The sequence below is a fragment of the Saccopteryx leptura genome, chromosome 11 (assembly GCF_036850995.1).
Source record: "Saccopteryx leptura isolate mSacLep1 chromosome 11, mSacLep1_pri_phased_curated, whole genome shotgun sequence".
In the NCBI taxonomy this organism is placed as follows: domain Eukaryota; kingdom Metazoa; phylum Chordata; class Mammalia; order Chiroptera; family Emballonuridae; genus Saccopteryx; species Saccopteryx leptura.
The window spans coordinates 62,166,324-62,179,222 of NC_089513.1; the positions used below are offsets into that span (position 1 = coordinate 62,166,324).

The 12,899-nt window shown below is 48.5% G+C and overlaps 1 protein-coding gene across 1 annotated transcript in view; it reads left to right on the forward strand.

Moving 5' to 3' along the window:
- RUVBL1 (RuvB like AAA ATPase 1) overlaps positions 1-12,899 on the forward strand; it is a 48,025-nt gene that overhangs the window by 26,873 nt on the left and 8,253 nt on the right. Inside the window, exons 4-9 of the mRNA XM_066352214.1 lie at positions 304-455; positions 5,523-5,612; positions 6,391-6,540; positions 8,639-8,702; positions 10,047-10,245; positions 11,846-11,948. Of these exons, the coding sequence (XP_066208311.1) occupies positions 304-455; positions 5,523-5,612; positions 6,391-6,540; positions 8,639-8,702; positions 10,047-10,245; positions 11,846-11,948 (758 nt within the window). The remainder of the gene's footprint in view (positions 1-303; positions 456-5,522; positions 5,613-6,390; positions 6,541-8,638; positions 8,703-10,046; positions 10,246-11,845; positions 11,949-12,899) is intronic.

Sequence of the window (12,899 nt, forward strand, 5' to 3'; positions counted from 1 at the left end):
CCAGATGGGGGTTGCCCGGTATCCCAGTTGGGAAACATGTGGGAGTCTGTCTCTCTATCTCCCCTCATCTCGCTTAAAAACAAAACAACACAAACAAACAAACAAAAACTGTTCTTCATTCTAAATAGCTTCATCAGTTGTATTTGCGTTTGTAGTGCTCTTCTACCCGGGACGACAGCTTTGAATGTACATCGGTAAGGTTGACTTGTCAATTCTTGTGACATGGAAGTTTGTGGCAAAAAAGGCTGTTAAGGAGTAAGAAAATTCTGCTTCTGACCAGGGCTCTTTTGCCATCTCTTCCAGGACTGCGGATAAAGGAAACCAAGGAGGTTTATGAAGGTGAAGTCACAGAGCTAACCCCGTGTGAGACAGAGAACCCCATGGGGGGTTATGGTAAAACCATTAGCCATGTAATCATAGGACTCAAAACAGCCAAAGGCACCAAACAACTGAAAGTGAGTACATGTTTGTGGACTCTTCTCTTTCCTCCGAATCTCTTGGCACTGCGCGGCCTTGGGCAAGTGCTTCCAGCTGCATCCCACTTTGCTGTCTGTGCGCTGTGGGTGGTGGTCTCACACTGTCTTGGAGGGTGCTCTGTACTCAGTTGGACTCAGTGAAGATAGCTTTTTCTTTTTTGCTCTTAGGAAATTGTGCATGTTAACATGTGAGCTGTGTGGTTAGTCGAGTATACCTTCTTCTGTCCTGCATCCCATGTTATGACCGTTTGTCAGAGGCCCTGGGCGCTCTGAACCTGGGCATTAACTTTTCCATCTCAGTGCTCATGCTGACTGAAAGCAGTGGCATTAAGTAATCTGGTAAGAGTTGCAGAATGGATGACAGATTGACTTATAAGGGACAAAATACAGAATCTTGACTGCAGCTCCTGTGTGTGTCAAGACATAGCGGCTAGTGGGAGTAACTTTAGTGGCTGGTGCTGCTTTGGTCAGGGCTGTGGGAGGCCTTGGAGGACCCTTCTCAGACCCTGTCCTGTCAGCCTGGAGGGGCCAGCAGCAGCTGCCTCTGAAAGGGAACCCTGGCTCTGCTGCTGATAGTGGTGGGGCCTTTGAGAAGCAACTTTTACTTAATCTCTTAAATATGAATAAAAATTGCATAAACCACAGAGTTATTTTGTTTGTTTTATTATTTTTTTTAAGTGAAGGGGAGATAGTGAGACAGACACCCACATGCGCCCCGACCAGGATCTACCTGGCAACCCCATCTGAGGCTGATGCTCGAATCAGTAACTGAGTTATTGATTCGAGCATCACTGAGTTAAACGGTCAGTGTCCAGGGCTGACCCTTGAACCAGTCAAGCTACTGGCTGCAAGAGGAGAAGAGAGAGAGAAGGGAGAGAGGAAGGGTGTAGAGAAAAAAGTAAAACAGCTGTGCTAGGCTCGCTTGCTTTGTACTTTGTGTGATTAGTGCATGAGCACGTGGCAGAGCCGTGTCTGCATAGTCCGTGTAAGGCTACCGGCGGTTTGACTCAGGGCAGATGGCAGGGTGCCTGCCCGCCACTGTGAGGGTCCTTTTTGCTGTTCATTCTCCTGTTGCTCTGAGAAGTGGTTTTCCCGTTTGCTCATCCGCCATTGCGAGAAATGGCCCAACACTTTCTGGATCTGCAGTTTCTCTGCCGTCTGCCCAAATCCAATGTGAACTTGCCTGGACTTGGCCACCAGCATTACAGAGGGGAAGAGAAGCAGATGGTTGCTTCTCATTTGTAAACTGACCGGGGACTGAACCAGGACATCCACACACTGGGCCAACACTCTATCCACTGCGCCAACTGGCCAGGGCACTCACAGAGTTCTTTTAAGGACAAAAGTTGTAGCTTTGGATGTGGCACCAAATTACCTAAGAAGTAGTAACTGGGATGTTATTGCTAGAGCCTTCAGTTAGGGCAGGGGTCGGGAACCTATGGCTCGCGAGCCAGATGTGGCTCTTTTGATGGCTGCATCTGGCTCACAGACAAATCTTTAATAAAAAAAATAATAACGTTGAAAATATAAAACATTCTCATGTATTACAATCCATTCATTTCCTACCGTTCATGTTCATGGTTGCAGGTGGCTGGAGCCAATCACAGCTGTCCTCTGGGACAATACCAAATTTTTATTGAATAATGTGTAATGTACACGGGTCGTTGTATGGCTCTCATGGAATTACATTTTAAAATATGTGACGTTCATGGCGCTCTCAGCCAAAAAGGTTCCCAACCCCTGAATTAGAGAAACAGGGCAATCTAGGTTGTAGTCTCTGCTTTATTATTAATAATAAAATAATATCATCATAGCTCTTACTTAATGTATGTGCCAGGCCCTGGGCTAAGTGCTTCAACAAATATTTCATTTATTATCATTTATAACTTTGTGTGTGTAATTTCCCTCAGACAAAGGAACTGAGGCTTATAAAGAGGTTAAGCAGTTATCTTAGGATCATACAACTAGTTAAGTGGTAGAGTGCCCTCCAGCTTGCTGTGTGACCTTTTGAAGTCAGTTACGTCCTCTGGGCTTCCATTTTTCCATCTGTAAACTGTGGTAGATTGATCACAATTTGCAGTATAATTTTTCCATCTTTGCTTCCCTCAGTGATTTTATAGTTCTTTGATTCTACGAGGTAGTTTCTTGGTCACTGTTTTATGGAGATCATAAAAATGTTTCTTGTTCAAAGGGCTGTTTTTCTTTTTTCTAGCAAGGTTTCCATCTTAGGAGCATGCCTCAGCAAATATGCCTTTTAAACCTGCCCCTTATCTCCCCGTTCTGTATTAATTAGATTTCTTCATAGAATCTGCCGCTTTTCCGGTAATTACATCTTCAGTCAGTTCATTTGGGAAATTAACTGATATAAAAATGCTTGAAGCAAAAAAAAAGTGTATACTCTTCAGTGCAGGATAAAATAGGATGTGCAGCTTAGATTTCAGCTGCCCATAAGGCTGCTCTGCACAGTTTCTTTAGGCAAATAACATAAGGGCGAGATGAATTTTTTCCTTCTGAACCGAGTACTTCTAGCTGCTTTGAGCATATGCACAAGATGTTTGGTGTGAAGGAGAATGCCCTACTTGCATCAGCTCGAGTGCCTTCCTCATCCCATGCCCTGTGTTAGACTTGCCTACCACTGTCCTCCTGCCCATGGCAGTGTCCAGCAGGCCATAGGCCCCGGCCAGCCAGGGAGGCGGAGCTTTGTTTCCGTGGTTACTGTAAGGAGTATTTTCCCCGTTGAGAAAGAAGGGTGTAGCCACGAAGTGTGGAATAGCACAAGCTTTATTTAGTAGAGTGCTTCCTGGACGATGTTCTCTGGTCCGCGAGACGGGGGGCCAGAGAAGTCACACGGATTTTCCCGTGTGGGGGTAATTTATAGGGTCATTAGGGTGGTCAGGTTGATATGACGTGGTGAAATTTCATTGGCTGGCAGTCATTCTTTTTCTTTCTTTTTTTTTTGTATTTTTCTGAAGCTGGAAACGGGGAGAGACAGTCAGACAGACTCCCGCATGCGCCCGACCGGGATCCACCCGGCACGCCCACCAGGGGCGATGCTCTGCCCCTCCGGGGCATCGCTCTGCCATGACCAGAGCCACTCTAGCGCCTGGGGCAGAGGCCAAGGAGCCATCCCCAGCGCCCGGGCCATCTCTGCTCCAATGGAGCCTTGGCTGCGGGAGGGGAAGAGAGAGACAGAGAGGAAGGGGGGGGGTGGAGAAGCAAATGGGTGCTTCTCCTATGTGCCCTGGCCGGGAATCGAACCCAGGTCCCCCGCACGCCAGGCTGACGCTCTACTGCTGAGCCAACTGGCCAGGGCCAGTCATTCTTTTTCAAAGGGCTCCTGGGAAGTTTCTTTTGGCGGGCATGGGTGTGGGCAGTTCCAGCCAAAGTTCCCGGGTCTGGTTCCTCACGTGACCTTCCCCCATTGCCCACTGACCTCACAGTTACCATTTGCAACAACTTTACTGAGATATAGTTTTAAATAAAACTCGTCCATTTCAAGTGTCCACTCAAAGAATTTAGATCTGTTTACAGAGTTGTACAACCATCCTGTTTTACTTTTATCACCCCAAAAGAAACCTCATGCCTGATTACAATAGCTTCCCTTTCTTACCCATAACCCCTGGCAACCACTAATCTAATTTCTGTTTTGTATACTATTTGCCTTTTCTGAACATTTCCTACAAATGGGCCATACAATGTGTTTTTTTGTGTCTGACTTTACCGAATACGGAGTCAATTTTGTTTTAAACAAAGCCCAAGTTCTTTCCACATTATAAAATAGTTTAACTGAGAGAAACTTATTATTTCTAAATACTAACTCCCTTATAAAAGATGCTCTTCTTGAATATTAATCCCAAGGGTAGCCTGAATCTGGATGGCCTGGAGAAGAGCAATAGTCTCTGAGACGGGTGACTCCTGGAGATATAAGCAGCGGGCAAGTGGAGCAAACAAAAGGCTGGGCAAGATCGTGGTGTAGGCTTCCCTTGGAATTTTACACAGCTGTGATCACATCTGGGTGCTGTTATTTAGATAAAGAAACAATGCTTTGTCTAAAGTTATAGGCCCACGAAATGCTAGCCACAGCATAAGCAGGGTCTGGCTTCAGTTGCAGAAAGTTCTTTTGGGACCTAAGGTGAGGAATGCGAAGGAGTGGAGCAGGGACAGCAGTCTTTACAGGGGCGTTGGGGGCTGTGGTGCCAGGGACAGTGTAGGCCAGTGGTCCCCAACCTTTTTTGGGCCACAGACCGGTTTAATGTCAGAAAATATTTTCAAGGACCGGCCTTTAGGGTGGGACGGATAAATGTATCACGTGACCAAGACAAGCGTCAAGAGTGAGTCTTAGACGGATGTAACAGAGGGAATCTGGTCATTTTTTTAAAATAAAACATCGTTCAGACTTAAATATAAATAAAACAGAAATAATGTAAGTTATTTATTCTTTCTCTGTGGATCGGTACCAAATGGCCCACGGACCGGTCCGCGGTCCAGGGGTTTGGGGACCACTGGTGTAGGCCATCTAAAAGTAGTCAGGGCCATATTTGCCAGTTTACAACCTTAGGAGAAAAGGAAAAAAGGAGGCTAGATTCCTCCTGGGCCCCTCTCTGCCTGGCATGCAGGTGTGCTCACTGGCCTGCTTTCTCTAGGACACTCAGACCCCAAAGCCAGCCTCACACCTCCTGCGCACACACGTGCACTCTCTCCATGCAGTTGTTAGCTATCTCAAATCTCTTATGGAAAGATACTTTACAGTATGTCAGAAATAAAGATATGTATTACAGTTCTGATTCAGGTTTGTTTGTTTTTTCCTTTTAATTTTTTATTTTATTTATTCATTTTAGAGAGGAGAGAGAGAGGGAGAGAGAGAGACAGAGAGAGGAGAGAGAGACAGGGGAGAGGAGCTGGAAGCATCAACTCCCATATGTGCCTTGACCAGGCAAGCCCAGGGTTTTGAACTGGCGACCTCAGCATTTCCAGGTCAACGCTTTATCCACTGCGCCACCACAGGTCAGGCTGATTTCAGGTTTTTTGTGTTTCTTTTATTTTAAGCTGGACCCCAGCATTTTTGAAAGTTTGCAGAAAGAGCGAGTGGAGGCTGGAGATGTGATTTACATTGAAGCCAACAGTGGAGCTGTGAAGGTAAGGTGTGGTCTGTTTGCCTTGGGGCAACCTAGGTGACCGGGAAGTTGCTTTCTTTGGGGGTGAGGGTGGGGGTGGGGGTGGGGGGAGTGTTGGGTGCCATGCTGACAGAAGGTCAGCAGTTGCCCCTTCATGTTTTATAAAGTTTGCTTTCCCTTTATCTTCATTCTAAAAAGTCTGTTAGAAAACTACTAAAACCTGTTCAGAGGGGGGTGTACCGGGTGAGAAAGCAGAACAACTGTAGTCATTTTTAAATTGAAATGTGCAGTGTATTTAATCTTCTCTTATCTCTTCAGTATTTTCTTCTCAAGATATATGCGTGTGGAAAGGAATGTTGCATTAGTTGGCATTCTTTTTATATCTGATTTTCAGTGTCCTGCACAGTGTTCCTCACTGTTTAATGGATGAGCATAATACTTCATATCATATAATAAATCACCCACCTACAAAAGAGTCTGAACAGTTCCCTCCACCTCTAGTTAATCTACTGTATTTGCCCTTTGTCGGGAATTGCATACAGTTAAAAGGAGGAGGAAAAGTATACTTGGAGAAAGTATCGCGTGTTTCGGGTGTTTTTCAGCTGGGTGTGGGAGCCCAGTGATGAGCAGATAGCTCCTTCTCTCGGTAGCAGAGGGGAGGGGCATATCTGGAGTTATCGGGTCGGGTCGGTGGTCAGGCCCATCCTCAGGAACTGAGACTTGATCTCGCTTAGCAGTGTGCCACTTGCGGACTTGGCAGTTAAAACTTGCTGGGCCCTCAGCTTTCTTTCCTTTTGCAGAGGCAGGGCAGGTGTGATACTTATGCCACAGAATTCGACCTTGAAGCTGAAGAGTATGTCCCCTTGCCAAAGGGGGATGTGCACAAGAAGAAAGAAATCATCCAGGATGTGACCTTGCATGACCTGGACGTGGCCAATGCGCGGCCCCAGGTAACGGCCTTTGTCTAGGTGACCTAGCTCGGAAACTCTGGGAGGGAATTGTCAGTCTAGCTGCCCTTTCTTAGGGCAGTGGGTCCTTTTCTGTCAGTAATGTTTAGCAATTAACAGCGACAGGAGCTACAAGGGACTCCTTTGTTCCAGTTCAGTAGCTCTAGTCAAAGCTGTGTTCACGTGCCTTGTTCCTCGTCCCAGCCAGGCCCCTGGCCCTGAGCTAGGCAGTGTCTGTGGCTTCCCGCCAGCAGCCAGCAGCCAGCAGCCAGCAGCCAGCAGCCAGCAGCCAGCAGCCAGCAGCCAGCAGCGGCTCACACCTGGGATTCTCTGCATGTTCACGGTGGAAGAGCAGGCGTGTTCAGCAAGCCTGACAGAGCTCTGTCTCCTCCTGCTTAGCAGAATCTCCAGTTTTGTATCTTTGAGTGGGAACTGTTTGTGGGCCTCATGCTGAGTAGAAGATGCATATTTTGTGAGAAAATATAGTGTGACTTTATGACACCTCTGGGAAATGTGTGATTTAAAAAACCCAGCTCTTCCTTGCTGCTAGCCTTTTTTTTTTAACAGAGTCAGAGAGAGGGATAGACAGACAGGAATGAAGAGAGATGAGATGTATCAATCATTAGTTTTTTGTCGCGACACCTTAGTTGTTCATTAATTGCTTTCTCACATGGGCCTTGACCGTGGGCCTCCAGCAGACCGAGTAACCCCTTGCTCGAGCCAGCAACCTTGGGTCCAAGCTGGTGAGCTTTGCTCAAACCAGATGAGCCCGCGTTCAAGCTGGCGACCTCGGGGTCTTGAACATGGGTCCTCCGCATCCCAGTTTGACCGCTCTATTCACTGCGCCACCGCCTGGTCAGGCTGCTAGTAGCCTTTGAGTTTAGTTTCTTTTTCATCCTAAGAGGGGCCATCTGTCTCTTCACTAGCAGGGACTAGGCTTTCTGATTTGAAATTGTATTCTTGGGTATTTTGTCCTTTGGAGCCGTGGCTAAGATATTGCTGAAGAATCATCTTGGACCAATAGATTCCCTTGGCTTGTGGAACGGCTGCCCCACATCAACCTTATGGGAGCCTTGGGCTCGAAAAGAGGCTGGGCCGAGACTTGGAAGTAAGGGGTTGTGTTGCTCTGACACTAGTGAGCTAAGCTAATGAGTCACTTTGGGTCTCCAGGTTTTCTGTGAGTTGGGGCTCTTTGATTTTGAGTTTCCTCCTCTGTGTAAAGGATATAATATATATTTTCTGCCTTCAGGGCTGTCCTGATGATCAGATGTTATTAGTCCTCAGGAGACATTTGCTACCTTTTACAGTTGAACATTTAGTGAACACCTCTATGTCCCAGGGTCTGGTAACCAACAGGTGGTCATGAATTGCTGGGAAAATAACAAAATAGCAGCTTCCTCTTTCTGACTGCACTCCAATGAGCTGGCCGGGAGTGTGCAGTCAGGGTAAGCCTACTAGGAGTCAGTTATTATTGCAGGGGTGGGCTCATGAAATTGAATAGCTCCAGGTCAGTACCAGGTCAGTGTGACTGTGTCGCTGAGTCTCATGAGCATGGGATCATGATTAGGTATATCCTTGTACCTGCTTGGACAGTCACTTTGTCCCCAAGGGAGCTGGAGCATCAGGTAGGGGTGAGGGGTCAGATGCTCCACAGGAGACCTTTGACCTGAACTTTAGTGGATAGCTGGGAGCTTCTTGGGAAAAAGAATACAGTTTGTGGCAGATAGACTAGAATATGCGAAAGCGTTAAGATGAAAAAGAGTTTGGGTGTTGAGGGCACAGTTAGGAGTCCTGTGTACGGGGTTGGAAAGAGAGGTGACTGGAGCTGGAGGCCGGGGCAGGCCCCAGAGCTTGTGCTTCTACGAAGGGGTCTAATCTGACTCTTACAGGGCAGGGGGAACCTCTTAAAAATTCTTGTGTTGATAAATTCCTTAAGCTTTCCAGGGGAGTTTATATATTCCGTAAGCTTTTCCAGGTCTGTATACCTTGGGGCCCTGTCAAGATGACTTTGGGAACTGGTGGAATGGGGGTCGTGGTGGGTGAGTGTTTTGCAGCCGCCATAGAAAGCAGCACTGACTCTGTTAAGTCTTCTCTCACCCAGGGGGGACAAGACATCCTTTCTATGATGGGCCAGTTAATGAAGCCAAAGAAGACGGAGATCACAGGTGAGAAACCGCAGGCCTGTGAGCCCGAAGCAGGGCTGCAGAGCTGGGTCTGATGCCCTTCCCCTGTGATGCTCTGTGACTCCCCCAGAGCTGAGGCAGTGCCTCAGGACGGGTTCTTTCTTTCTCTTCCTTCAGAGCCTGACTCTCGGCTCCTGTCAGGTTAGACAGCAGGCACTCCAGGGCTCTTTGGCCATGCTTGTGCACACACCCTCTTGACCGCAGTCAGTCTCTTTGCATCATCTTCGGAGATGGACACCATCACAGTCTCTAGTCCCTTTGAGGTCCCAGAAATGTGGGTTCTTTTGCCCCAGCTCTGCAGAATAGCCCCTGCCAGAGCACACTCGAGCACAGCAAGCTCTGCTGTTTGAATACCAGATTCCCCTCGCTCGCCAGGGTCGCCATTCCACCTGCTCAGCCTCCGGGCGCTCCCCAGTACTTGCCAGGAATGTTGCTGCTCACGTGTGCATCTTCAGTTTACCCTGCTTCTCTTCCCAACTGGTACACCCCTCTTTTTTTCTGTTACTACCAAATGTTAAACATTAAAACATGTTTTCTATAAACTATTAGCAAGCAGAGTAATCTGAGGTCTTTCTATTAGAGTTGCCGAGAGCAGTTACTGTATTTTGATGCGATTTTGACTATGCACACTCTGACCATCCCTGTCTCATGGCTTTGGTGGGAGGCGCTGAATCAGATCTTCACGTTCTGTGTGTGTGAGCAGCTCCCTCCTAATGCAGCACAGGAGCTGGTTTGGGAAATGATTACTGTGATCTTAGACGGGTTCTTTAACTTTGGAGAGACTCATCCCTCTTAGAATTCAGAGATTGGACCTTTTCTCAGAACCTTTCCTTTCTCACAAGTTTCCCTCCAGGGAAACTCTCCACACAGCTTCTGCTCATTCCTTTGTTCAGGCACTTGACTGAAAGTTAATCAATCTAATCTTTGCCAAGCGGAGCCAAAAGAAAGGGTCATTGTTCACTAGTGCAGAACAGGGACATTTGCACGTGGGGACTCACTTCATCCGGGACTCCCAAACCGTGGTGTCTCGGATCAGCCAGGGAGCTGAGTCTGGTTGTGTGTGAGTCATCAGGCCTGGTGGGCAGTGGGACTCAAAGCACATGTTTACGGAAAGGTGCCAGTTTTGTAACTTCGGTGTGGTTAGTCCTACTTTCAGATGGGGAACTGAAGCCTGGAGTAGGGACATAACTTGCCTGGGTCACACAGATAGCAGTAAAACCAGCTCCAAACTTGGGTTTGGGTTGAAGTCAGATGGTAGGAAAAGAGGAAAGGTGACAGTTTCCACCCCCGGTACTGACTTTGCGTGTCTACCCTGCTGTCTCCTAGACAAACTCCGAGGGGAGATCAACAAGGTGGTGAACAAGTACATTGATCAGGGCATTGCTGAGCTGGTTCCAGGTGTGCTCTTTGTTGACGAGGTCCACATGCTGGACATTGAGTGCTTCACCTACCTGCACCGGGCCCTGGAATCTTCTATTGCCCCCATTGTCATCTTTGCATCTAACCGAGGCAACTGTGTCATCAGGTAGGTGGCTGTCTGCCAGCCATGAGGAGTTCCACCTTCCATCTGGACTCATTTGTTCCTCGGGGATCACTTTAATTACACCCATTATCACATGATGAGTTGGAATGGGGATGAAGGGATATGTTCATTTTGAGAGAAACATGCCAAAGTGGCTTACCTTCAAAGTTAGTTCATGTGTCAGCCTCAATCTGTTATGGCCACCAAAGACAATAGCCACCATGTTACTGAATATGAGGGCCTCCCATCAGGTCTCTGGGGTTACAGTGTGGCCTGATTTGGTCATTCAATTGGAGTGGACAAAGGTAAGATCAGACAGGCTGGTCTTGGGTGACATCGCATATGTTAACTTCTACCACCAGCTCTGGTGAGTATTCTTGGCTTCATTTCTCAGATGGGGAAATAGATTAGCAGCATAACTTGCCCCTGGTCATGAAGGTAGAATGACAACCCAGGTCTTTCTGATAATGAAACCGGTAACAAAACCACCATTTTCTCTCTATTCCAGATCTGGGAGCTACACTGGTGCCTTCCCTCCCCCCATTCCTTTAAGTCTTCCTTTGAAAAGGGGAGGCGTTGATAACTGGCAGGCAAATGCTCATCTGATGCCAACCCTGCCAAGAGGGGCCCAGGGCTGGGACAAGGGACTTAGCTGAGATTCTTTTTCCTCCTGAGTATTATGTAGGCCTGTGAGCCCTAAAGAGCACACCCTCCTCCCAGCTCACGAGGCCAAGCATCACTATCCCACACTTGATACTTTTCTCGCTCTTTCGGCTTTCTCTGCTCCTGTTTGCAAATAGGGGCCTGGCCCCAGCATCACTAGTAGCATGGAAGTGTATGGTGAGGAGCCCCTTTGGAAGTCTGCAGCAGGGTAGTGAGGGCAGCAGAGCCCTGGCGGCTGCGTCACCTGGCAGCAGGGGTGCTGGGAGTCCAGAAGGACGCTGCCTGGCCCCTGAGCGTCAGCGCAGCGCTGGGGCCGTGCTGGAGCAGTCCGATCGCTGATGCACCTGGACTTGCCCTGGAACTGTTGTGGGTCACTCACCGTTTCGCTGGCTCTCAATGGAGCAGCTTTTTCTCCGTTGAGGTTGTCCAGAGGCTGTGCTGCTGGTGCTGGGCACGTCCCTTGCTTTCCCCTCTGTGCCCTGCTGATTAGGACCTGTGTTCATGGTTCAAGCCCCTCCCCTCTCCTCCCCTCCCCTCCCCTCTCCTCCCCTCCCCTCCCCTCTCCTCCCCTCCCCTCCCCCTTAAAAAATAAAATCAGTAAATAAAAATCATCAAAAAATAAAGACTAAAGCAACGTGGACAAAAGCAAAAAAAAAAACAAAACCCTCCATACTTTGTGTAGTTTATAAAAATGTGGATATGAAATTTTAGTAAATACAATTTTAGATGGCTTTTTTCCCCTTTCCCAAATTTCCTGTGGTATTAATATTTGCTAAAGTAATAAAGTTCTTTCTGATGACATTGAATGTTAATTTGTGTACGCGGGCTCAGACTCTCAGGATATGAACTAGCTGTTTAGTCATTGCAAGTTTTCAATGTCTAGACTCTAGAGTCCGGTCTCAAAGAGCCCAGGGTGATGTGATCATTCTGGCTCTTGCAGGGGCACTGAGGATATCACCTCTCCTCATGGCATCCCTCTTGACCTTCTGGACCGGGTGATGATCATCCGGACCATGCTGTACACTCCACAGGAAATGAAACAGGTGAGCTGCCTTCCCTCCTCCTCACTCTTTCCTCCCCTCACTTCCCCAGTGTTCCTGGATGCTGAGCAGGAAGCTATCCACGGAGTGGACCTGGCTCCCACCACGGCCCCACCACGTAGCTGTTGCGTGGCAAGGCCCAGTGCACTGGAGCCTCAGCCCCCCCACTGAGGTATAGACGGCCAACTAGACAATTGCCTGAAGTGTAACAAACCTCAGTTGCGTGTATCCCTCCTGATAAACTTTAGGAAAGGGATGGTGGCAAATACTGACTTGTTGACAGCCATTAGGGAGGCCACTGGCTCTAGGCAAGAGGCTGTGAGATGTGACTTAGCAGTAGCCTCTTGTTACGCAGGCCAGGCCCTATCTGAGGTCTCTGGCTCAGTGGGTCAAGCTAGACACTGTCTCTCCAGAACCCACAGAGGGCACAGAAGCCAGGGGGTAAGCACTTGAGTCCCAGCAGAGCCTGGCTGCCGTAAAAAGCATGACTAGTGGTGGTGTCTTGGGGGCTTTGGAGGCTGTAGAGGTGATGGTGAAGCAGGGCCACACAGCCTGCAGGAGCACCTGGAGCAGAGGGCGTAAAGCTACCCTTACAGTGAGAGGCTGAAGGAGATGGACATGGAAGGGTCTAGCTCAGTGTCTGACAGCGCATGCTCAGCACTGCACGTCAGCTGGATTTGGATTAGCCTTGGGGCTGGGGGTGGGGGTGGGGGTGACAGGGGTGGATGATCTAGGGCCTTATCCCAAGGGGCGCAGTCCCGTTCTTCCGCGGGAATTGCCTTTTTCGGTCCGGAGCTAGAACACCAGCTGTGTGCTAGGCAGTGTCTAGGCGCTGTGCACTAGGATTTCTCATCCCCACACCGGTACTTTAGTAGTCATTGTGGTAATGCTTCCTTTTTGATGGCTGAGTCACAAGGCGGCAAGTAAGGGATGCGAAGCCAGACTGTGCCCTGC